The 24,949-nt window shown below is 38.7% G+C and overlaps 1 protein-coding gene and 1 non-coding gene across 2 annotated transcripts; both read right to left on the bottom strand.

Annotated features, from left to right (window-relative positions):
* Positions 1-944: 944 nt before the first annotated feature.
* Positions 945-16,051, bottom strand: LOC105043484 (uncharacterized membrane protein At1g16860). The gene is made up of 4 exons (XR_012140719.1): positions 13,494-16,051; positions 4,158-4,313; positions 2,124-2,335; positions 945-2,030 (listed from the first exon to the last, which is right to left on the bottom strand). It is a non-coding gene; the product is annotated as an uncharacterized membrane protein At1g16860 (transcript).
* Positions 16,052-16,293: 242 nt separating this feature from the next.
* LOC105043485 (pyridoxal reductase, chloroplastic) lies at positions 16,294-23,355 on the bottom strand. The gene is given in 10 exon segments (XM_010921048.3): positions 16,294-16,683; positions 18,027-18,120; positions 18,204-18,355; positions 18,458-18,492; positions 18,495-18,558; positions 21,190-21,313; positions 21,805-21,877; positions 21,880-21,897; positions 22,235-22,463; positions 23,084-23,355. Coding segments are annotated over 10 exon segments (1,170 nt in total). The 5' UTR covers positions 23,279-23,355; the 3' UTR covers positions 16,294-16,497.
* Between the last annotated feature and the right edge of the window lie 1,594 nt (positions 23,356-24,949).

The raw sequence follows: 24,949 nt of genomic DNA, 5'->3' as shown, positions 1-24,949 counted from the left end.
TTCATCAAGAAAATGACATCAACACAGTAAGTTGCAGTGATGTCTTCAGCAAAGAGAGACTATTTAGTATATATTTACATGCTATTAGCTTCCTTCTACCAAAGATAACCTTATGTAAGCTGATATAATTGCTGAGCTTACCCACAAGTTTAAATCAAGGCTCCTCAGAAGCATATATAATTCAACCTCCCTCAAGGGATGGAAGGAAGGTATTGCTTCAGCTTTATGAACCTAAAAGTTGTTGAATAATATAAAGAATTAGAGGAAATCTGAATTATAAAGGTATTGCTTCAGCTGTGGATGATCAGACTATGCATCTCATAGTCTGATCATGCTGCCTCATTTTAGTTGAATGTTTCAATCTAAAGTTGGAAACTTCACCTCACCAGTAATCTGTATCCTTCACTAGATACTGGCTTCTAGGATTGCTCAAGTTCTTATCTAGCAATAAACAGGTCTATTCAAACTAGTTTTGTCCATTCTATCTTCTTTTTGTCCTACTCCAAGCTTCCTCTAACATTTTCTAATTTCTTTCCTCCTAGTTTTACCACATAATCAACTCATCATCTTTATTTCTACCATGCCCATTTATCATCACTTTCCAACAATTGATGTATGATGGAACTGGGTTATCGGTCTTGAGAAAGTATCCTTCATCTCTATGGTATCTCCTTTATCATCCATCATGGTTTGATTATATATGATTATTTTACATCTCCACAATTTATATAAGAAACGAGCTACCAAAAATAACATGGTTGGGAAATGTTTTGCTTTGAACTCTAATTGCATCATCGAGTCCACACATGCATAGAAGTCGCACTCAACACATTATGATTGGATCCAATTAACTTCTGCACCTTTATTCCATAAATTTTCCTTTCACAATTCCCAACAGTGTTCAACCCTTCTGTAGTATCATCATTCAACACCATACATGCAAATAAAATAATAGTCCACACTACGTACATCAGCAGTAATTGCATTTTACAATGAGAAAAAAGTGATAAAGGCAATACTTTATCCCAGTTAAGTTTTACCACCACTCAAACTCTCTACATTACATGACATCACTTCTATGTCTTCAAATTTGTTTCTGCACCCGGCCAAATTGGCTGGCCTTCACAACTACCCAAAAAAATATTCTCCCAGTACTCAGGTCATGAATAAACTCCAAGTTTGCCAAAAAATAGTTGTGCATGCTCTCTTGCTTTACATTTACCATCATTTGCTCTAAGAAATGGCATTAATGACACATGATGCCAAACTGGCTGTATAAATTGTAGTTATTTACCTGATACATGGCTTCAAATTGTGTCCATGAAAAACAATTGCAAAGATGTGTCAAGAATCTTAATTCAACTTAATGTACTGTTTTAGTATATATTCTCAATGTCACATACAGCTAAAAACTTTAGTTATGGATGCAAATCATGCTGATAAATAACCGTTCCGTTGAATGTAAAGCATGACTATGGGAAGTCCATAAATAACCGTTCCGTTGAATGTAAAGCATGACCATGGGAAGTCCAGTCAAAAGTTGTACAGAATGTAATAGGATCAAGTAAAACATTCACCTGAAAAGTTACTTTTATGCTTATAAGCTGTAATGATCCAGCATTAAAAGCAATTAATGTGGTCCACCGTTGATACTCTTGGATAGGAATTTGAGGATAAGTTCAAAAGGAAATTTGTAGAAAAACCAGATGGCTCATTTTCACCAAATAAAATCTGCAATCAGGAATATATAACATGAAGTATTTGGAACCAAAGCTACTCAAACTGTAAGTGATGCCATAAAACCAACGTATCACCAGATATTCGGTGTGTCTCATGAAAGACTTAGGTTAGTCATGGAACTATTCTTGCCAGAGAATTTCAAAACTACGCCATCAATATCAGCAGGAAGAAGAAATTTTTGCAGTAGGCAACCTGTAGAGAAAGGCTCGGGTGGTGGAACTATCATGAGGGCACCATTCTTTCTGCTCAACATTCCCATCACAGTCAAAGAGCTTCCCTCCTTGATGTACCTGTCAGTCATTCCAATATGCAGTAAGAACTATTAAGAAAACTCCTACAACAACCAATGATGTAAAAGTTCTCCATTAAAGTGGTCTTAATACCCTTCCTTGAGACGTAACAAACGAGCTTCAGCAGAAAGGTATCTTCTTTCTAGCCAGTTCTTCAAGGTAGAAGACAGTTCTCTGGTTTTACTAGTCGTGTTAACAAGTATGTTTTCATCAATCAGGGGGAACACTTTCGAGGTGTAACCAGCCTTCACCAAAGCTCTGGCACCAGACTTTATATCTGTTATGTAGAAGTCTGCAGCAAACCTCTGCAAGAGGCCCAAAGATGTAAAACAATGGACACAGGCATGCGAAGAGTAAAAACTGAAAAATTACAATAACATTCTTAATAAAGATGCAAATGCTGAAAGTGTCAACATGGATAATTATTAGAGTAAATCACTTTACCATCTCCTAGATACCTTCAAGTCCTCCAGAACTATGGGATGTCAAACAAAAAAATGGCTCATGATCATCACTTGTATCATATTGTTGGAGTAAATTATCAATCATTAGTATGCAGAAGACTAACTTATATAAGCTTCTGAGATAAGGAACCACTCTCTTCATTCCAAGCTTAAAATCAAACACCATATAAGTACCTGCTTCCCTTCTAACGAACTCATTGCTTTCCTTAGATCTCTAAACTTTTGTATCAGTAAGCCATCAACACTTACAAATTTAGTTTCTTAAAGGTATAAGATGGTTTGTGTTTTAAAAACTTGCCTATCTCATATTCTTGCTCCCAAGGCCCTAAACTTCCAACATAAAACTAAACTAACTTGTTTTTCTCGGAACAACTCAACCACTCACTTCAAAAAATAAATTAGTGCCACTTTCACATTTAATGGGAAATTTGGTGTATCCACTAGGCAACTCTCTTTTGCCACATGCTATGTCCAAGACCCTAGAACCCCTGCTCTCTTTTCCTAAAAAGTATCAATAAGGGTTTCTGAAAACAGTGAGGATTTATAGGAGTAATGACAGAGATGGAAATTGATAATCAAGAATTTTTAGTTCCAGTACATGCATCATTTGAATATTTTATGCGAAACATAACGTTCTAGAGAAATATTTCGTATGATTCATCCATCACCTCAGTAGCAAACTGGTTGGGGTCAATCTCGCTTGAAACATTTGGCATTCGGTAAAATGTCATCGAACCGTAGCTAACATAAAAGGGCATAAAGACTGCAATTCTGGTTGCAATTGCATAATGAAATATATAGATTTATTTTTCGAAGGATGATGAATCTAACCAAGAAGGGGTGGTTTATAATGAACACTTAACATCTCTCTCTCTCGGGGTGGGTGTGTGTGTGTGGGCATGTGTGTGTGACCACTAAGCTCTCTTTTTAAACAGAAGAATGCTTAGTTCATTTGTTTACTTGCTGCTCCTTATCTACGCCTTTGTGATGCATTATTCTCATGCAAAAAGATCACATCAGACCTCCTAGTGACTTTTGTGAGGATTGGTCAAAAGATCAAATCAGAGCCATTAAAATTCCTCCAATTATACTTATCGGGATTTATGGCTATAGAGGAACAATTAGTAATTTAGAAGTATTCAATCTAGTAGAACATTTACAAAGAAGTGCAAGCTAGAATAGAAGTGGTCAGAAAAAGTAAAGATTTGCAACATCAGGTCCCCTACTTGGAATTTTACTTTGGGGATAGTTGATTTATGCTTCTATTTTATTAGCCTTAATTTGCCTCTTTTCCTAGTCCTGTAAAACTACTATGTGGATATACTATTAGTCCTGTATCTTTTATTTACTTTGGACAAGGTTACTTTGTGTGGGATCTGCTAACCTGCAGCTGATGTTGGGTTTTTGCTGTTATACCACCTGCTTTGCTATCAAATAAATCATGGTGGTGTTCTGTTCTCTCTCTTAGTGAAAGGAAAATACACAGATACATATGTATATATGCACGTATATATGCACGCACACACGCATAAGCAAAGTGAACATGTTAAAGTTATTATGCCAAAGACATGTTCAACAACAATTGTTATCAACTGTTACTCTAAAAGGGAAAGATATGATAAGTAATATTAAACATCATCAAAATGAAGAGTGATTATTGTACCTCCACATATATTAAATTCCATTGGAAGTATCTACCATTGGCATTTGCTGGCTTTGATCCAAATCCGCTATATTCATACAGAACTGTTGATGTATACACACATCTTCCAACCTTCTCATATGAAGATTCAAGAGAAAGATCCTCACACGAAGCAAACTGAGAATAATTTAAAAAAATGAAAGGCAAGTGTCACTTTCCAAACTACCGTAAAAATCATGAGAAAAGAATATCTTACATTAAGATAACAACAAATAGGAGGAAAACTGATCTAAAATATTCATAGAAACTCAAGATAGAGTTTAAGAAAAATCTAAATAAATTGTACCAAATAAGTTGTGAAGGGGTTCCGAAGATTTCAACTGTCATAAAAAGAATTTGGAACTAAGAACACGTGCATATTCTACAAAACCTAATGTCAGATCCATCCAAAACTAAATGTAGAACCAAGACCAACATAAAAGATTTGACTATAGTGGTAATGATCAAAAAGCTGAATGAAATGCAAGAAATGCCATCCAACATCTGAAGAGAAAAGGTGTCCTATCTACTATATAATATTTTGTCTCGCATTGTGAGAATTTGCATAGTAGTATAGTACATTCTTTTAATCTTATTTAAATGAAGCTATCTCATGACCTTGACCTATACTTCTCATCTTACATAAATTGTGTCTTGAAAAATATTGTACCGGTAAGGTACTGTTGTTTATTGACGTGGTTTAGGACATATATTTATTTTTTTTTTTTTTTTTTTTTGTTGGGTAAGTTGTAAAATTCCAAGACCTCAAGGCCTGCCAATATCCTTATACTGCTATGTGAACCCTTATATATGTGGATGACACCTAGATGACCTCCCTCTTTACCCATTAGCATAAGTTACTATAAGGCCTTCCCTGAAAAAATGGACCAGTATCCGATGGTTGCATGGTCACTTTTAGTACCACATGAGAATTAAATCTAGCATGCTTAACTGGAGCTGTTACCCCATGCCAGTGTTGAGATTCATAAGCTTAAGGTCTCAACTGAAAAGGGCATGCTTCCTAGTCCAATATTTGAGTCTTTCAGCTTTACTTCCACATTCAATAATTTGATTCATGATCTGCATCTGAATGCTTCTCTTGTTCAAAGAATGATATGAATCTAGTAGACAAATTAACATGGAAATCTGGCCCAGATTCCAGAACAAAAAGATCCTGTTGTACATGTCATGAACTTTCCTGATGCATATTTGACAAGAGCACATCAGAGGCCGATGCAAAAAGCAAAAGGGCTCAATGACCACTCCACACTTGAGTCAATTTTGTAAGCTGGCTACTGCAGATGATGAAATAAATCATGAAAAATTGATGACATAAGGTTGACGTACTGCTGGCAGCCTTACTCCTTTTGATCTATCCAAAGCTGGAATTTAAATATCTAGTAAAGAGAACCTGGCATCGAAATCAATCAAAGATGCCGTTGGGTCCTAGCTGATTGCCAAATAAGATCATGATAAAATTCTTTTTCTCTTTCCTTTCTGCAATTGCAAAATCACCTTCTTGCTCAGCAATGTACGAGTGAAGACAAATTCAAGCTTAGTTTCAAGGGGTTATACATCCCTAAGTAGAGGTTCTTCGCTATTCTAAAGCCATCTCGAGTTTCTATATGGTGACAATTTCCATTATGAATAGATGGAACAGGAAGAAGCTTGATCACTACTTACTTCTTGACATTTGGTCCATGGTGGATAAGCTGTAATATTTTCATTCTTCCCATATATTTAGAGAAGGGAAACAAGTGGCTGGCTGGTTGGTGGGATGTGCAGCTCATACGGAAGAAGAGTTATATTGGTGCTTTTCCTCATCTTGCTTCTCCTGTAATGGTGGATGCTAGTGGTCGTATCTATGGTTTGAAATCCCAGCGGGATGTCCTGCAAGATGCTGGGGTAGGGTACCATCCAAGTGTTGGGATGAGATCATTCACTATCATCCCAATGTCCTCATTGATGTGTCTGTTGTGATATCAATTGCTCTAATACCACTTGTTGTGGATCCGATACCACTCATTGCGGTAGGAAAAAATAAGAAATAAAAACAAAAATACACAATCAAGTACGTGGAATAACTCAAGTGCTACTTTCATGGGCATGCAAGCTTCACTATGAGAAAGAAAATAAGTACAAGAGGAGATCCTCATACTCTCAACTCTCATATACACACCTCTCTCAACTAAGAGCTACCCTCACAAAAGCTCTCTCAAAATCTCCCAAGGAGATCCTCTCACAGGCCTGCTAGTAGCCGGATCCTCGACGCTTTTAGATGTTTCTTGTGGAGCAAACCGCTACATCATGCCTTATCGCGCTCTGCCTGACGTTCTGCTTTACCCCCGAACCCCTGTCGATGCTCTGCCTGCGTCTGCTCTGCCGACGGCTTGATCTCGATGCTCGCCGAACTTCCTCTCGGCTGCTGTCAAGCACACATACGGTTCTATTGCCACGACCTCTTAAAATCCTAAATTTGAGCCCAGATCGAAATTACACTTCAATCAGGACCACAGAAACTCCCTGACCCGTCTGATCATGATCGCGAGCACCCGCAGCCACCCGATCACGCATCCACATGCAAATTAGGGCCGTGGACCGTGGTAAACTACGAAAACCCCCTGGGAAACGGTGCCAGTCCACCGTAGACCGCATGAAACCCAGGGAAATGCCTTCTTGGTCCATATGGCCTTCCATGGACCGTCGTTCCACGCACCGCACGTACACCACATGAAAAATCTTCTGTGGGCTGCGTCCGCATGCTGGGTTGCACACTCGCCTAGGCCGCATGCCCGTGGCCGGCCCGCACACTGCCTGGGTCGGGCCTAGCTGTTGGGCCGCCTTTCCTCCCTTTTGGCCTGTGTGCTACAGGCCCGTTGGTCTGCACGCTGCAGGTCCCACCACTCTGCATTTTCGAGCTCCTCGCGATATGCTCTTCAAGCTGGACTTCTCCGCATCTGGATTTTCTTTTCTGTGGATCGAATTCGAGGTATTTTTTCCAACAATCTCCACCTCAACTCGACATTCAGCCTCCACCTGACTTTGAGAGCTTCTGATCTTCTCGTCCTCACGTCTTGGAATAAATACCTGCTACTTATGGATGGGTAAACATGAGAGTGGAGCCAGACCGTTCGATCCCATCTCCATCATATCCTCGGAACTGAGACCTGCTCGGGGTATCCATCTGACGATGTTGCTCATCATTCTTCCGAATCTCTCATCTCATGTCCAATCCATCTCCACCTGAAGCTCCATCTTGTACCAGGCTCCCGCTGACATCGTCCATGTAGACGGCTTCTCTTTGGATAAGAGAGCATCGATCAACCCTTCGTGGTTGATCTCCATCTTGATTGCGCCTGTCTTCTCTATCTTCAATCTTGATCATCACCACCGCAACCTGCACCTGGTACCAACTTGACTTTGATACCAATTGTTGTGATATCACTTGCTCTGATACCACTTGTTGCGGATCCGGTACCATCCGTTGTGGCAGAAAGAAAGAAGAAATAAAAATGAGAACACACAATTAAGTATATGGAATAGCCCAAATGCTACTTTCATGGGGCATGCAAGCTTCACTATGAGAAAAAAAACAAGTACAAGAGGAGATCCTTACATTCTTAACTCTCATATACATACCTCTCTCAGCTAGAAGCTACCCTCACAAAAGCTCTCTCAAAATCTCCAAAGGAGAACCTCTTACAGACCTGCTAGTACCAGGATCCTCGACACCCCTGGACGCTTTCTATGGAGCAAACCACTACATCATGCCTCACCGCGCTCTGCCTGATGCTCTGCTCTGCCCCCGACCCCCTGTCGGTGCTCTGCCTGCGTCTGCTCTACCGATGGCTCGATCTCGGTGCTCGCCGAACTTCCTCTTAGCTACTGCCAAGCACACACACGATTCTGTTGCCATAAGACCTCTTAAAATCCTAAATCCGAGGCCAGATTGGAATTACACTTCAATTAGGACTACAAAAACTCCCTAACCTGTCTGATCATGGCCGCGAGCACCCGCAGCCACCCGATCGCACATGCGCATGCAAATCAGGGTTGTGGACCATGGTAGACCGCGAGAAACCCCCTGGGAAACGGTGTTGGTCCATCGTGGACCGCATGAAACCCAAAGAAAACACCTTCTTGGTCCATGTGGCCTTCCATGGACCGCCGGTCCACGCACCATGCGTGGACCATGTGAAAAATCTGATGCAGGCTGTGCCTGCACTCGGCCGCATTGGCCCATGCGCTCACCTGGGCTGCGCGCCCGTGGCCGGCCCGCGTGCACCCATGCGCACCTGGGCTAGCCCGTGCGCTAGCTTGGGCCGAGCCTGGTTGCTGGGCCACCTTTCCTCCCTTTTAGCCTGCACGCTGTAGGCCCCACTGGTTCGTGCGCTACAGGTCCCACCACTTCGCGTTTCCGGACTCCTTGCGACGTGCTCTTCGAGTTGGGCTTCTCCACATCTGGATTTTCACTCCTGTGAATCGAATTCGAGGCATTTTTCCCAACAATGTCCTATGACATCCCTTATCCCAAGAGTAAGACAATGACATGTCCCATTCCATGGGAAACTGAGATGATCCTGTCCCATGGGATTAAAACCTTAGACTTGTATCCCTGATTCATTAAAAAACAATATTTTAATTGTATTAAATTGCTTTTTCTCTATTCCTCTTTGCGAGTTGTAAGTGTTATTACGTTTACCTTCTTATTCTCAAGGTTAGGTTAAAAGTATTCTACATCTTTAAATAGGAATGCTTAGCTCGCAGAAACCATCTTTGAAAATGAATTAGATTGTTATTTCTATGCTCCCGTTTGTAAGTTATGAATGTTGTTTCCTTTTTCTTTCCTCCTATCTTGCTACTCCAACCTTGTTGGCTAGATCATCTTCTTCTGCAAAGATATCATGCACCAAATCCATTTACGTAAGTACCATGAGCTCACTTCTCTTGACTTGCACATGTTTCGCAGACAATGTTTTTCCAGCGATTAAAGCCTTTTTATAATGCAAATGGATTGACTATTTTCAAGAAATGTAATTTTTACACTTCCGTCAAAGGAAATAAAAACAACCTACCAGATGTGTTTCAATGAGGCTGTAAGCATCCACTGTAAGATCTTATGTAATGTCAGGACCTCCTCTTTCACTGACACTATAATTTTAACAAACTAGTGTATAGCCTTCTCTCATCAAAACCTTTACAAAAGAGGATTTAAAACAAGGTTTTAAGTACCATGGGATGGGGTCACCCAGGTTTCTGTGGAACAGGATGCCTTACATACTGGTAATTGGGATAGTGGATGTCCTGTCTCGGTCCCCGATTCATCCCAGACCAACACTCAAGATAGTGGGATGCCCGGTCATCTCACCGGCATTTAAAACCTTGATTTCAAATATGCAAGATCACAAATAGCTAGGAAACAAGCCATCCAAAATTCACCATGAGATCAAAGCATTGATCTTGTATAGGGATGCAACTTGGTCTCCGTCAAACTGACAGTACTTGACCTAACCTGTAGCTTGTGTCAAGTTGGACCCCATGTATTGCTTGGCTAGGTGGGGTTTTAATTGGTAAATATCCCTGAATTATTGTTAGATTGGGCATGGTTGAAGGCTTAAGCAACCTGACCCAATTTTGACTTGCTATCCTCTTCACCCAACCCAAGCCAAATATGTCCCTTTTTGGTCCAATCAGACCCAAACCAACAAAAACCTATGGCACATTTATAGAAAGGTAAATTTCCCATCTAATCAAACCAACTATATTTAGTATCATTTAAATTTTAGGTTCTAAGCTAATGTTGATAGATTAGATTCAGATACCATCTTTGACAAGTTAAAGTGGAAGAAAATCTTTCGATGTGTCAATTACTAATATAACCAAATCCAGCCCAAGTCAACAATCAACCTGAGATATGTTTTCGGTTAGAAATTGTGGAGCCGAGTTGGGTTTGGGTTAGTTTGGTTGGATTTTCTAAGTCAGGGTGGTTCAAGTCAAGATTGGATGGCATGAAATGAGTATGGGTTATCCCTTAACCCACTCCAACCTGCTTGAGCTGCACCCTTTATCTCATCAGTCCCAATTTGCCTTCCAAGGATTACAATTTCACTGGATCTGCTAATTGAATTTTCCATTCAAGGTGAGTAATGCAAGTCAAAGTTCGATTAATACACAGCCACAGGAATAACCAAATACCTGAACTTCAAGGAAAAAAAAAAGAAGTTTGCTGTTCAAATTATAGGTCTTGTAAAACAGTATGCCATTTATAAATAGAAAGTCAAATAAGAGAGCAGTGTTGATCAGGTTGCAAAATGATGAGTATTTGCAGCTGTTTTAGAAAATTGAAGAATAAAAAAGAATTAAATGATCATAAGCAATGAATTTGAAAACTCTGGGTAACAATGCTATGATGACATGGAAAAGAGATCCATCAATGCTAAATTTTTTGAACGTGTAAAAGGGCTAAATTGGACACAATAATAGCTAGGAGGATCAGAAGCTGTATGACCCACAGTTTAGCCAGAAGGGATGCAAATGGTGAAAGCATAAGAAGACGACTTTGAGAGGTCATTGGACAGCAGTCAAAAAACAGATATTTTTTTAAATCCAAAGTGGCATTAACTCAATTACAGGGATCAACTGTCAAGTAGAATCAATGTAGGTGAATTTTCTCCTTAGCCAGACTAGCACGATAATAATTAAGTCTGTTACAAAGAAGCAAACTATTGTTAATGCAAAAGATTGAAGAGGTCAGAATAAACAGTACATTGCTGGTGCTACAAGAATGAAAATCTGCAAGGTTTGATGTGGGACAACTAGGAAATGAAAACAAGTGTCTGATCAACAACTTTAATAATGTCGAATTTGAAGATGGAAACCAGACCTATGATATGATTGCCCAATGAATGGCCTAAACTACATATTTATATTTAATCAACACCGCATATGTAGTGCTTGATCTTAATTAAGACTGCAAATTAATCTAGTTGTCTATAAAGAGCTCAGTTTCAGCTTGTTAATAGGCTCAATTGAACTTGTTCAATTAACATACAAATCAAGCTTAAGACTCGTTTAATTCCCAACTTGTAACTCATGAACAAGACAAGCCTAAAAGCCTAAAACATTTTGGGGTCACAAGAATAAATAAAGGCTTGGGCTTGGCTCAATGATAGGCTCATTCAATTAAGAAATGAACCAAGCTTGAACATTTGCAGTTGAGCTCAGTTGAAGCTAGAAAACCCCTATTCATATAATGAGCCAAACCTGAGCAGCCTGGAGCTTGGCTCACCTCAGCCCCAAATTTAAAATGCACAATTCTTGGGCTGCTACAGGACAAGCTTTAGACTCCATAATTGTTAGGTAATATCAATTGTCCATGACTACGAGTCACAACACAGAATTGCTGAATGATGAAATCACCATTATGTGAAGCTGCAGTCATAGATCAGCTGGTATTCATTTACCTTGGTTGCACGAAAATCTAGCTAAAAGTATATGCATAATCAAGTCGATAGTGGGCACGATTGAAAAGCAATAATAGGCACAATATGACAATCAACCGAATGAGGTAAATACACATAACCCTTGAAGTTTGAATCAACTAGGGCAGAGATATCACAGATCATGACCATGTGTAATGCCAATAAAGGATCGAGTCTGATATTAGTGCCTCCAACAGAACAACATAACTACATTACAAGAAAATAAAGGAACTAACAGGTGTTGCCTGATATGTTGGACAAAGGGTTGAAAAAGGCAAAAAAAATATGGCCGAGAAGTTCATAATAGATAATTAATGGATTATAAAATAACTCCAGAAATATGGTAAAAACATAAGCAACTATTTCTTGGTAAAGAATGCCCAGAAACAGGACCTAAGGTAGAGTCCATAATTTTGAGGGAGATGAAATGACTGGAACATGTTACTTAATAGAAAAATTGTTTACAATTGACAGAAATTGGTTCTGTGATTCGCTGCACTCCACCAAGATGCAACAAATTACAGATGGAAAAATATCAAAAAGAAATGGACTTAGCATGGCAAAAATGCAAAACTAACAAGTACCAAAAGTTCCTAAGTCGTTGCAAGATGCATGTGATTTCTCTCAGACGACAAAGAAACAAATTCAGGAGGTCAATGATAGCTTTGTGCTCCCAAAACATCATTTCACTTCAAAAGTCTATTAAATTATTAAGCAGAGTAGCAAAATGTGTCACCCTATGCATCGTGAAACTGTTGGAAATTGAAAAACCAAGCGAGCCAAGGCTTGTAAGTCATAATCAAGATATCTTATTAAATCCAAATCCTGTGTACAGGAAGCCCTCGAATAAAACATCCAAAAGCACATGAAATCAGCATGCAGTTATCAGCAGTCGGATAGTATAAGAGAGCTAAAACCTTTTGGTTGTTTTAACTTTAGAGCAATCACTACAATGTAATGAGTATAGCTAATAGGTAGATTGATCCACAGTTCCTTGAATGACAATGGCAGACAGAAAGCAATAGTGACAACTCAGTGATATCTGTGCAGGTCATATGTTACCACGGTAGAAGAACACTACCATATAGAATACAACTTAGAATGCATATCCATATCTCTAATATACAATGCAGGTGCGCATATAAACTAAAATTATTATCCTCAACCACCACAAGATGCCTGGTGATGACAAATTCAACATTCATAAGCCTGGGTCCCTTCAAGGATGCCTCATAGTTCAGCAGGCATGCCAACTTGTACGGGTTTGATGTATTTAAAGACTTAAAATGATCTGATTCAAGCATCAAGAACCATGCTACACGGAATAGACTGCAATAAGGCCAATCAAGAACCAATATTTACACAAGTAAGACTCCATTCAGTAGTATTTCTTAACCATTCAGTAGATTTACCCGAGTTAAACTAACCCCTACTGATGCTCTAATTTACGCGCGGCACACACCCACAACAACAAAAAAAAAAGGGAATCTGCTGATGCCAAACAGTCTTCCGCCCGAAACAACTCAACCAGACTTCTTTACTCATTAGGAAAGAAGTCTGACTACGTTTTAATTCAAGCTCATTAAAGAACCTAATGAACAAAATCCAAACAGTGAGGCTGTGCATTCCCCATTTAAGATCTCGAACCGCGTTGCAGTAGCCAAAAAGAGAGAGAGAGAGAGAGAGAGAGAAATTTTTATTTTTTCTGCGAAAACAAAGAGATAGAAAAGCTGGCGGCGGATCAAATCGCAAGCAACCCAAGAAACCAATCATCTAATAAGAATCAAGAAAAGAACGTACAAAAAGGAAGACAAGAAAGAATCTTGGATCACATTACCCCGGTGATCTTGACGAGCTGGCCGTCCCTGGCGGTGACGAGGTCGGAGGTCGGGAGGCGGTCGAGGAAGACAAGAACGGCGCGGTCATTCCGGAAGCTGGCCGCATTCCATAGGAAGAAGGAGGCGATGAGGGCGGAGAGAGGAGGACGGTGGCGAGGAGGAGGGCGTTGTGGACGACGACGAGGATGAGGAGGGAGACAGCGAGGGCGGCGAGGAGAAGAGGGACGATGACGCAGGGGACAGTGGAGGGGACCGGGAGCTGGCACCGGCGGCCGGCGGCGGTGGCGGAGAGGTCGTTCATATTTCCTCCTCCTCCTCCTCCTCCGCCCGCGGGGTCTCTTCTCGAGGCATCGGCCAGCGGGGGGCACGAGGGAGAGAAGAGAGGCGGTGGATGGGGTTTAATGTAGCTTGGGGCTTGGGGCAGCGGATGCGGGACGTATCGGCTATCAGAAAAATAATGAACGCGCCTCGCCGACCGTTGTTGTCTCGTAAGCTTCAGCAGTGGTCGCTTTCTGTTTCGGTAGTTCAGAAACTGACACCAGTTGGCTCAACAAAGCAAGAAAACAAATAAATACTAGGTATTGATTATATTATTTAGGATGCTAGATGGTGTGGTGACCAAGTGCCGTGGACAATCGGCCTGGGGACTTTGACAATACTTAATTGACCTCCTTTGCCACCTAAACCGGGCACCAACCAGCAGGCGGGGGAGCGCAGGGATTGAGGTCTGTGTCCTTGAGAAAAGGATGTGGGTTTTTTTTTGGTAAAAAGAAAAGGATGTGGGTTGACAAGTGACATTTAAATGGATCTCAAGGCATATCTTTCTAATTAGCGAGACCAGTTTATGTCTCCCTTACAACGGTTGCAGGTTGCATCTTTCGTGAGAAAGAATGGTCGGTCTTCTTTCACAAATTGTTGGATTGTATTTTTCATGATCCATCTTCTTTTATAAATCATTGGATCACATTTTACATAATTAATCTTCTTTCATAAATCATTATATCGTATTTTGCATAGCTTTCAAAGCATAATATCTAGCATATGATTGGTACCGATTAGGTGAAAGAAAGAGATCGGAGGACTTTAAAAATTATGCAAAAGATGATTCAACTATTGATGCCGCGAAAGAAGACCAACCATTCTATCATTCAAAGGATGCCATTTGAATCTTTACAAGTATTTTTTTCGTATTTTTATTCTATAAAATATTTTAGGATGTAAATCATATTTGCTCTTCGGATAAAATAGGGTTACCTTATGTAATAATTAATTGCAGATTAGGAATAACAAAATATTATCCCGATGTTGCTTGGGGATAAGAATAATATTTTAAATTTTATGAAATAAAATTATTTTTTTTTTCATAGAAAGAAATGTACTATCATCCCATCCTATCTCAATACTTGAGACAAAAGATATCCCAAATTATACCGACCATGATATTGGATCAACAACAGGAATGTCCTAGCAACCATCTCAGTGACCCGCTGGAACTTGAATCTGGGGACAAGAGTGTGAGCTCTTTAGAAGGCTTTCCCTTGCCATTTTCTCTTCTTAAAGTCAGATATTTTTAAAGTCATAGTTAACAGGCTTTCCCTTGCCACTATCCTATTTATTTTGAAGTAACAGTTACAAAGTTATAAAGCAGGTCTGATGTAACTGATTTTGTAGCTGAATGTTTCCAACCAAACTATTTTCATAACACTTGCGTCGACTTAAAATTATAATAGATCTCGGCGTAAGTCAGCTGACAGGGGTAGACATTTTATACCAGTGCCCGAACATAAGCTTTTGAGGTCTGCATGTTGCTATAATATCTATACGCTGATTGTAGTCCAAATTCAACTAGATACAATTGGGCACTTGATAGCACAAAGATCATATACGCGCATGCATAAGATCAATGTTGCTTAGACAGAACTCAGGATTGGCTTGTTTTTTTAAGCTAAACAGAACGAGAAAAAAGATTTTGCAATTTCGTTTTTTTTTTTTAGCTCTAAAAAGACTCATCACCAGGACTTCAATGTATTGAATGAGAAATACGCTTATACCACCAGTAGTAAATAATTGTTTGAACAACCATTTTTTTCTTTTAATACAGCGGTTGCATGGCTGCAATTCTTGCTGGTTTAACCCGGCTATCTCCGTTTCCTATATTTATTCCTTGTATATTCTTTTCCTCAGGAAATCTTCTTCTGAAAGTAATGTTGGAGGAACATGCTGAAGCTTTGCTTTAAAGAATCCCTCGAATATTTACCTTCTTGTACGCTTCTTCTGCACCAAGGCTGGGGTCATAAAATTTACCACAATGCTTGGTTCGATTATATGTATCCCTAACTAGAAGAACTTGAGCTAGGGCACCTGAGGACAGATTTGTTGTTTGTTTATGCAACCAGCTACTAGAGCTAAAACTTTATGTAATTTTCTGCATTTTCAGAGATGTTACATCCATAGGCATCCCATATGTACAGCTAGTTTGGAATGATCATCCAAATGATTAATGGCTAACTAGGATGCATTGGCTGATACTATTTTGTCTGCAAGTCTACTGCAAAAGCCAAAACAGTGCTACTCATCATTCATAGCACTCCCAGGATGACAAAAATAGTTTACTACCGCCAACACATTGTACAGCCAGGCATCCCAGAAGCAGCCATTAGTATATTTTACGGGCAATTTTTTAGTTGCTGTCATGAGAGAAGAAAGATTATGCCATCAAAAGTTCCAACATAAGTTCTCATCCACCTGAACAGCATAAAAATGGGAGATGTTCATACGCTGAACAGGTGAACCACCTAATAAGAATAAGAGTATGTTTCTTGTTATCCCATCAATTAGTCTGTATCACCACAACTCTCTCCTAATGCTGCAACATTATGACTTGGCAACATGTTAGTAAACCAAGGAGAAATATCATGAAAGTTTGACCGATGATAAACAGAACTGATGGAACGACACAAAGAAATCAATCAAGAAAAAAGCTGACCAGTAAATGAAGCACATTCATCTGGTCTGAAAGATGTTTTGGATCATTTTTTTAGGAGAATTCTTTGCTGCAGATTCGAGCTCAAAAATCTCATCGGAGTTGAGGCGCCAACTAAGTGAACCCAAATTCTCTTCAGCTTGCTTGACCGTCTTCACACCAGGAATTGGAATGGTGCCCTTGCAAATACACCAGTTTATTGCAACCTGCACAAATTACCAATAACAATCCTACATAGATGAAGAGATAAATGACTCCAGCAATGAATCTTTATATTCTACAAAAAAACTAAGTTGACTACCATCTCAGTATTTTCATACAGATGTGTGATAATTAAGCTATTAGTTATTTGACAATAAATAGAATGAGATGCTGCTTATTCAAAAGTTTTCAGTTGGCCTATTTCTTCACAAATTGCAATCACTAACCAGTGGTCCAATGTGTCAAAGCCACTAATATGATCTTGCAATGATGGTAATGACAAGGCCCCACACTGAAGAATTGTCACTGGATAAACAATGAAAATTACTGGAGCAATGATTATTCAATATGTGACTGGCAGGGTGTGATATGATACTGGAAGAGCCACCAAAGAAAGTTGTAGGAAGAGAAATCATCAGATAGTAAAATACAAATATGAGGATTTATACACTAAACTTACTGGAAGGTCCTCATATCTTCTACAGACAGGGGAAGAGGCACCGATGGGGCTTCCTCATATCTCTTACAGACAAGTTACAATTGAAGAAACAGGAACAAAAATTTGTGAACCAAGAGTTATGTTTAGTATTAGTTGTACTAGGTAAGTAAATAGATCATGCTTGATCAGAGGAATTAAAATGGCGACAGAGATCAGGCTTGTATTATTTCTCCCGCATCCATATTATTTGCAGACCTCCTTCTGAGTGTATCACATCGACCTCTCTTTCCTATTGCCAAGCAACCACTTCATGATATAGCTCTACATGGCCGTGTAATATATAAATGAACTTTGTATGTAATTCTAGGTATTGTTATGTGCTTCTTGGCTTGAAATATGCAGGTTCATATGTTCATGGTCAGGACTTCATCTTCAAACCAGATCTGAAATGGATCAACTCAGATGATGTGTCTTAATTAGCCTAGTTCATACTGAACTAAAATGAATACTGATTCCTTTAATTAGTTAATTTCACATTGGAAATATGCCAACTTAAACCTGAAAACTTGTCCTCACTCTGGTCATTCATGAGCTACATTGAAGACCATCTTAACCGGCATGTTGTTTTTGTTCTACTCTCAGTTTTCCACTAACATATTCATTTCTAACTCTAGTCTGCCATTTTCCTTTTCTGGAAATCTGCCACAGCATTCTCTCAGCTACCACCATTCCATGTTCACAGAAACCTCTTCAGTGCCCATATGTTTGGATCCATTTAAATAGTGACTTCATGTACATATGTAGTTCATAAAGGACCTCAATGAATATGCATATGTAGTTTGTAGTGAATCTCAAAGAACCTATAAAGGCCTGCACAAACGAGAAACTGAAGCAGGTTAAAGCACATGCCTGTGACATAGTTTTCTGTCTCTTTTGTGCAATTTCTTTCAGGGAACTAAGCAATGGATCCAGACCAGGAAGAATCTGACGAAATAGAAAACCCCTGCAGTAGTATGGAAGCAACTCTATTTGTTACACTGCCAAGCAGCAATTCAAAATTCTACAGCAAATATATGATCTCATTACCGTGGTCCACGTGGAAGATTAGATGCAGTATATTTTCCAGTGAGCATTCCCAATCCAAGTGGACTATATGCAATCAAACGGATACCTAGAGAATCACATACTGCTTTCAACTCCATTTGATCATTGCCCATGCTTAGCAATGAAAATTGAACCTGCAACTTAAAATTATACCACTAAGTTGATAGCAAACCAGCAAGCACAATATAATCTATCATGAAAAGACTGACAACTTAAAAGGAAGTTCACTGAATCACCTGAGCTGAGCATAGTGGAACACCTTGAGACTTAGGTAATTATAAATTTTAATAAGTTGCTTAGGTCCATAATTGCTGACACCAACAGCACGAACTAAACCCTATCAGAAGCATAAATTCAAAGCATATGTCATTATCACTTGACAGCATGACAAGAAGTTTTGATGGCTTGAATAATAAATGCAATCGATCAGGATTCAGGAGTTTTTTTCCCCTCATGGTTCTATTAAAGATTGCTATTCATGTGACCATACAAATCGAGAATAATGGGAAAATACAATTAATCAATCATTTCCAATGGAGTGCAACTTTATTTTTGAACTTTTTAAACCTTTGTATGAGAGGTGCAATATATAGGTGATATGAACCAGGAGAAAGGTTCATGGTCATGGACTTTCATATTTTATGGAATCAAGGGAATTTTTCCCCATCATTTTCCTATTAAAGTTTTAGCATATTTATGTGTATGAAGAGACAGCTTAAATATTTATTAGATTTATTTGAACAAACATCAAGGTGTAATGCATATTTGAATTAGTAATGCAGTTTGAAATGCCAAACCCTGAAAGATAAGGTGATCTTGATTCCAAATTCACAAAAGAAAACAAAAGAAGAAACTACTACAAAGTCACTATAATGTAAGAGAGAGATGAAAGCATGATGTCACTTCACTTTCCATAAAGCTTTCAGTTCCTAGCAACATGGGCAGCATTTGAAATTTGGAAACGTATTTAATCGCAAAAGATTAGTTTTCCTTAAAACCAAGGTCTGTGGAAGCAACCCAAACTGGTGCAAAATCACTCAATTTTGCATGTTAGTCTGGCACAGAGTTGAAACTGTCAAAACCAGTCCAAACTGAGCAAAACTAACTTGTTTCAGATGTTTTGACCAGGTTTGCCAGGCCGAACTGGTAATCTTATATAAAACCCTCCCATAAATGAATCTCTCTCTCTCTCCAGTCTCATCTTGAAATGCTCGTCCCTTTTTGCTCCGATGCCACAACTGTCAAACCATAAGTAGCTCCTTCAATGGTCAGCCCCAGCTGATCTTCCCCATCGATCACCCTCAATGGTTGCCCCAGTCGATGGCCCCCACCATACACCCCAAACCCTAATCCCTCCTTAAGCATCACCCTCATTGGCATCATCAACCAGGGCCGATCCTGACATTTTTTAGACCTAGGGCTAAATGAAAAAATGGGACCTTCTCTATTAAAAATTAACATACTTTAAATATTAATTATCATTGAAAAATTAATCTACGTGCAATAATTTTTTATAGATATATTCGTTAAGTAGTGTATAAAACCCATCATTAACCTATTTAATTATTTTTCTTGTTATAATATTGTAGAAAGCCATCCTTGCACCCTATTGGAACATCAATACAAGGCCTAGGCCTGGGGCTTGGGGTGGTCGCCCAGTTTGACCTGCCCAGGGCCGGCCCTGTCATCAACCAGCTCTCCCACCATGTTCGTCACCACCCTGGGCATGCACCACCTCCCTCCCTCCCTCCCTCTCAATAAGGGTATTGGCACCTCAACTACGTACCATGTGTAGGTACGGTATGATATAATATCGTACTAACCCCGTTCTTGATCGGTACAAAACCTAGGATTGGTTTTGAAAGCCTTCCTTAAACCCTTAGGGGCAGCTGAGTTTTTCACCTACAAAGTATTCAAAACACCTAAAATATTTGATTGTTTGATCTTTAGACAACTTGCCAATATAGTTTTTGACATCTCCCTCGGTGTTTATTCCTTCTCTTTAAGCATGCCCATGTTAGAACTCGGGGAAAGGTGCTTAAAGGCCTGCTGCATTTAATTGTTTATCTTTAAAAGCATGCACATATGTTTTTTCAAATCTCCCTTAGTATTTAATGGCATTTATTCCCTTCAAGCATATCACTATCTTTCCTTTCCATGTCTATCACCTCCAATATTTTTTTCCCTATCTAAAAAAAAGTTGTTCTTTAAGTATATGAATGTGTTTTGATTGCTTTGTTAATAGCTTGTAGATGTTAAAGAGGCCTCAGGAGAAAGCATTCATCTTCTCATGGTACTGGTCAATGAATAAGGAATTTATATAAAATACATTTCACTTCTGAGTCTCTGATCAAAGTAAAATTGAAACTTGAAGATTACAAAAACAAATAAGTACTTGCTAAACACCTACTGAACCTTCCCCCACCTGGGCTACCTCTTATCTCTATTTCCTTTGCTTCCTAATATTTACGTCATTCTGAACCTAATCTCTGTAAAACAATAGCATGAATATTGGGTGACACAATAATGTATTATCCAAGCTACATGTGAAGAAAAGCTTCTAGATCTCATCCAATAATTAACAAATACAACTTATCTTCCCTCCCACCCAATTGATCCCAACACAGATATCAATTTTAAACTAGAGCTTCAACATTTGAAAACAACATCAGTAATTGCTGTTGAATATCATCAGCTATAACCTTCAAGTCATGAATATGGGACAATGTGGAAATTTTATCAAGTTCATTCATCTACTTGTTTCAGAAGACACTTATCTCAGGAAATGCTTGAAGACATCTACACGAAGAAATTAGACCTTTAAATCAGTTAAGTGAAGAACTAGATCCTTCTTGTTTTCATTATTTCCTTTAAGAGGTGACAGTGAGACTGATATAAATGCTAACAGTTTGAACATATTGATGAAAATTAAATGCTGATAGTCTGGCTGTACTTAAAAGAACATAACCTTCTCATACATTGCAACTAGCCCATCCCAGAGCGCCAACTCCTGCAAAGGAGCATAGTTTGCAGTCGACCAGTGCAACTGTCCTATTCCAATTTGATCAAGTTGCAGTCGATCTAATGAAGACCTGTCAATACAGTAAAGAAATATAAGAAATGTGCCAATTACCATACAATGAAAAACAAATAACATCATAATTACAAAGTAATGATGTTATATGAATGGAAACAGACATAAAATAAAAAATAATTAACCAACAGCCGTTAGCTCAGCTGGTTAGAGAGAGGTCTTGGGTTCAACCTTGGGTGGTGGGAACTAACCACCATATTATTCAAGAAAAGGAAAATAAAAGAAAATAATTGAGTTGCATTTCAGGAAGATCAGCATAAAGTTATGAAAATTATATGCACCCCTTTGTACATGCGACTCTTTGGTTGCATTAAGGTGGAGCCAAAAATTTGGTTAAATCATTAAGTCATGCCAAAAGTCCAGAACTTGAGTTCAATTTTTAGGAACATACTTTGTAACTTCTCTAACTTACATGCAGCTAAACTGAGGTGGGTCTATATGTGCCTACATGTGTGTGTGTGTGCATCAGGCAGCAATCAGAGAGAATACTTGCAGGCTCTCACAAATTGTCCAGAAGTCAGGCGCCAAGGATACGCCGCAAACTTTGTGGCGATGACAATTTATCTTGAATGTTACTGGATCCTGAAATACAAACAAATTAACAGTGAACCTAGACAACAATAGCAGATATAGGTTTCTGTTGACATGAAAGACAATTTTTGTTTAGGATATTCATATTTACTATCAAATCATAAGAATTTGCAATATGAAAATAATGTTTTTGTCTGCAGGTAAAAAGCATAAAAAAAAAAAAAAAACCCACGAAAATACTTTTCAAAGGCAAATATGCTTTATCAGTTAGAGAATATTGTAATCATTTTCTAGTATGCAAAATGTTCCTTTATCAAGGTACACTATATTGCACGTTTACCTCCAACATCATAAGTTCATGTCCTCAGATAATTACAGTGTGGCTTACCTTGGGACTCTCGAATGAATTTTCCAAGAAGCTTTTCACTTTTCCCATTTAATCTTCCAGTCCCATAAGAATCAGCAGTATCAAAAAGAGTTATTCCATTCCTCAGTGCCAAATTAAATGTCTCCTGCAAAACACCATCCATCTGTTCCTGATAACCCCAAAGCAGCTGGTTTCCCCAAGCCCACGTTCCAAATCCCATTGGAGAGACAGATAATGGACCAACTTTAACCTAAAATGAAGCGAAACAAAAGCAATTCGTCATCTAAATGAATAGAAATGCAAGACCCTTGTTTAATGGGAACAAAACTACATTTTTTTAAAAAAAATAAATAATCTAAGTGCAATAAATAATGCACAAACACATAATACTAAGGTGAAACCCTGGTGTGCTTACAATCAGCACTACAAAGTTTACTTTGAAAATATTGAACTCATCCAACATTAACAACAAAAGTGCTTTTCTTTGAGCTGGTCATTTCTATTACATGACAAAAGGAGTCTACTATAAATTAATAATTAACCCACTTGCTGTGCTGAACCAACTCGAGTGATTGTTTTGAATAACTAGTGCTGACTATAAACAGGACAGAGAAGATAGCAAGTGCATGTAGATTATATTAGACATGGAGAAATTTAACGACAAATTTATATGGAAACCGCTATATGAGGTGTGAAATTGTATGGGTTTTAGCCAATTCATTGGAGTTGGCTCTTGACTCCACCTTTGAAATTCTTGTTCATGGTACATTCTTGAAATGAATTAGGATGAATTCAACCGTTTAAGGAAAGGATTACGATATCCCACTCTTTCAGAATTCAAAATCTATGGAAAGAGGAAGTAAAACTAACCTTTTCCCATGGCCAGAAGAGAGGTCCGAATCGGGGAGGAAATCTAAGAGATTTGCCGGCCGAAGACTGCTGGGGTGTCTCAATTGACGCCCTCCACCCGCGGCCGCCGCCACCGCCGCCACCGCCGCTGCGAGGAACGGCAGCGAGAAATCCCGGTGCTATCGATGAAGATAAAGCCATGGCGGTCTGCTCCATTTTATGCGGTCGCAGTGGGAGCCTTCATTTTATGGAAAAGAGATGAGGTGGGGGTGAGGACGCTCCGGAAACGGATCCTCTGCAACCCGAGAAATTATTAGTTATTACGGTCCTACCACACGTGCCTTACACCAGCCAATAACAAATCGATACTATCCAAAAAAAATATTTTTTTTTAAAAATAATTATTATCAACAGATTAATAATAATATTTTTATTTAAAAATTTTAATTAAATTTATATAAAATGCAAAATACATGGCACATCAGTTTTAATCAATAATTTCTCTTGCAATCCGAGTTGTAAGTGATTTTACTACGATTCATGATATATTTTGGTAGGTATCTAATCGTGCTTCTCCACATGTATGCTAGTTTTTAGAAATGTAGAGATTTTTGAATCAGGACGTCTTTGGGTCTGCCCATGTAACAGCCAACAAAATCATCTAATTATTACTTGAACTAGGCGAACAGACCAGGCCAAATCCCATGGTGGATAACACACCATGTCACCCCTTGTATTTTACTAATCGTGATTGCACATTATTCACCATGCATTCGCTCGATTTGCCCTGATCCACCTTGACTTGGTCCAGATAATAATTCCTTCAACAAATCAGGCAATTCGATTAAATTGAGAACGTATCAGTCTAATATAGTGTGCATCTAAAATTTGGGTCCATAGTTTGATGAAGCTTGAATTGAGCGAGGATTCTTTGGTTCATATTTTACATTAGAAAGAGGCACGTTTCGGTAGCCATCATATCATCTACTTCAAGATGGAAGGCTGTTGCTCATCTCATGATCCTCGATCTATTCTCCAACATGATCAATGATTGTTCATCTTCAAGACGAATGATCTAGCAACTATTTAGATATGCACAATTTGTGCAAAACATGCACAGCTAAGGATTCGAGAATTTTACATTGATTTTCTTGTAGATCTTGCATGCATGGAAATGAATTAATATGCTAAAAATATTACAAATAGAAATACAAAGCAAAAGAAAAATCTCTAAAGAGAAGTTTCATTCGATTTTATTAAAAAGGAAAATAAGAGAGAGGTTCATTAAATCTTTGTTGACTAATACGAAGGCAACACTGCCTTTGAAAATGTCCTGACCATCTCGGAAGGAGAAGAAAGGGAAGCCAGAAGAACGCACTGGAATAACGGAGGAGAAGGCGGAGAAGAAGAGAAGCCTCAGATAAGCGGCCAACCATTTTGCTAAAACAAGAAGTGGGTGACGATGGATCCATGGGCCACAAGAGGTGATGGGTGATCAGTGATTAGGGGCATCAAAAGACCGACTGATGGAGGTACTACGTGGTAGAAATCATTCAGAAAAAATTTAAAATATATATATATATATATATATATATATATATATATATATATATATATATATATATATATATATATATATATATATATATATATATATATATATATATTGCTTGTTTGGCTTTTTACATGATCACAGACTTATCTACTGTCATGTTGCGAGTTCACGAATGGATGTTTTTTACTTCCTGTTCGCTTTCCAAAATGATAAAACCCAAGGGATGATAGTTGTGCAATGTCTTCCTCTTCCTGATCTCATGCATCAGATATGCATTCTTCCCCCGCAAAGTTTTTTATTGAGCACCCTTTTCCCCTCCAACATCTTATTTG

Source organism: Elaeis guineensis, chromosome 4 (assembly GCF_000442705.2).
Source record: "Elaeis guineensis isolate ETL-2024a chromosome 4, EG11, whole genome shotgun sequence".
Lineage (NCBI taxonomy): Eukaryota > Viridiplantae > Streptophyta > Magnoliopsida > Arecales > Arecaceae > Elaeis > Elaeis guineensis.
The sequence above is the reverse complement of the archived record's forward strand: the minus strand, read 5'-3'. Positions and strand labels throughout refer to the sequence as shown.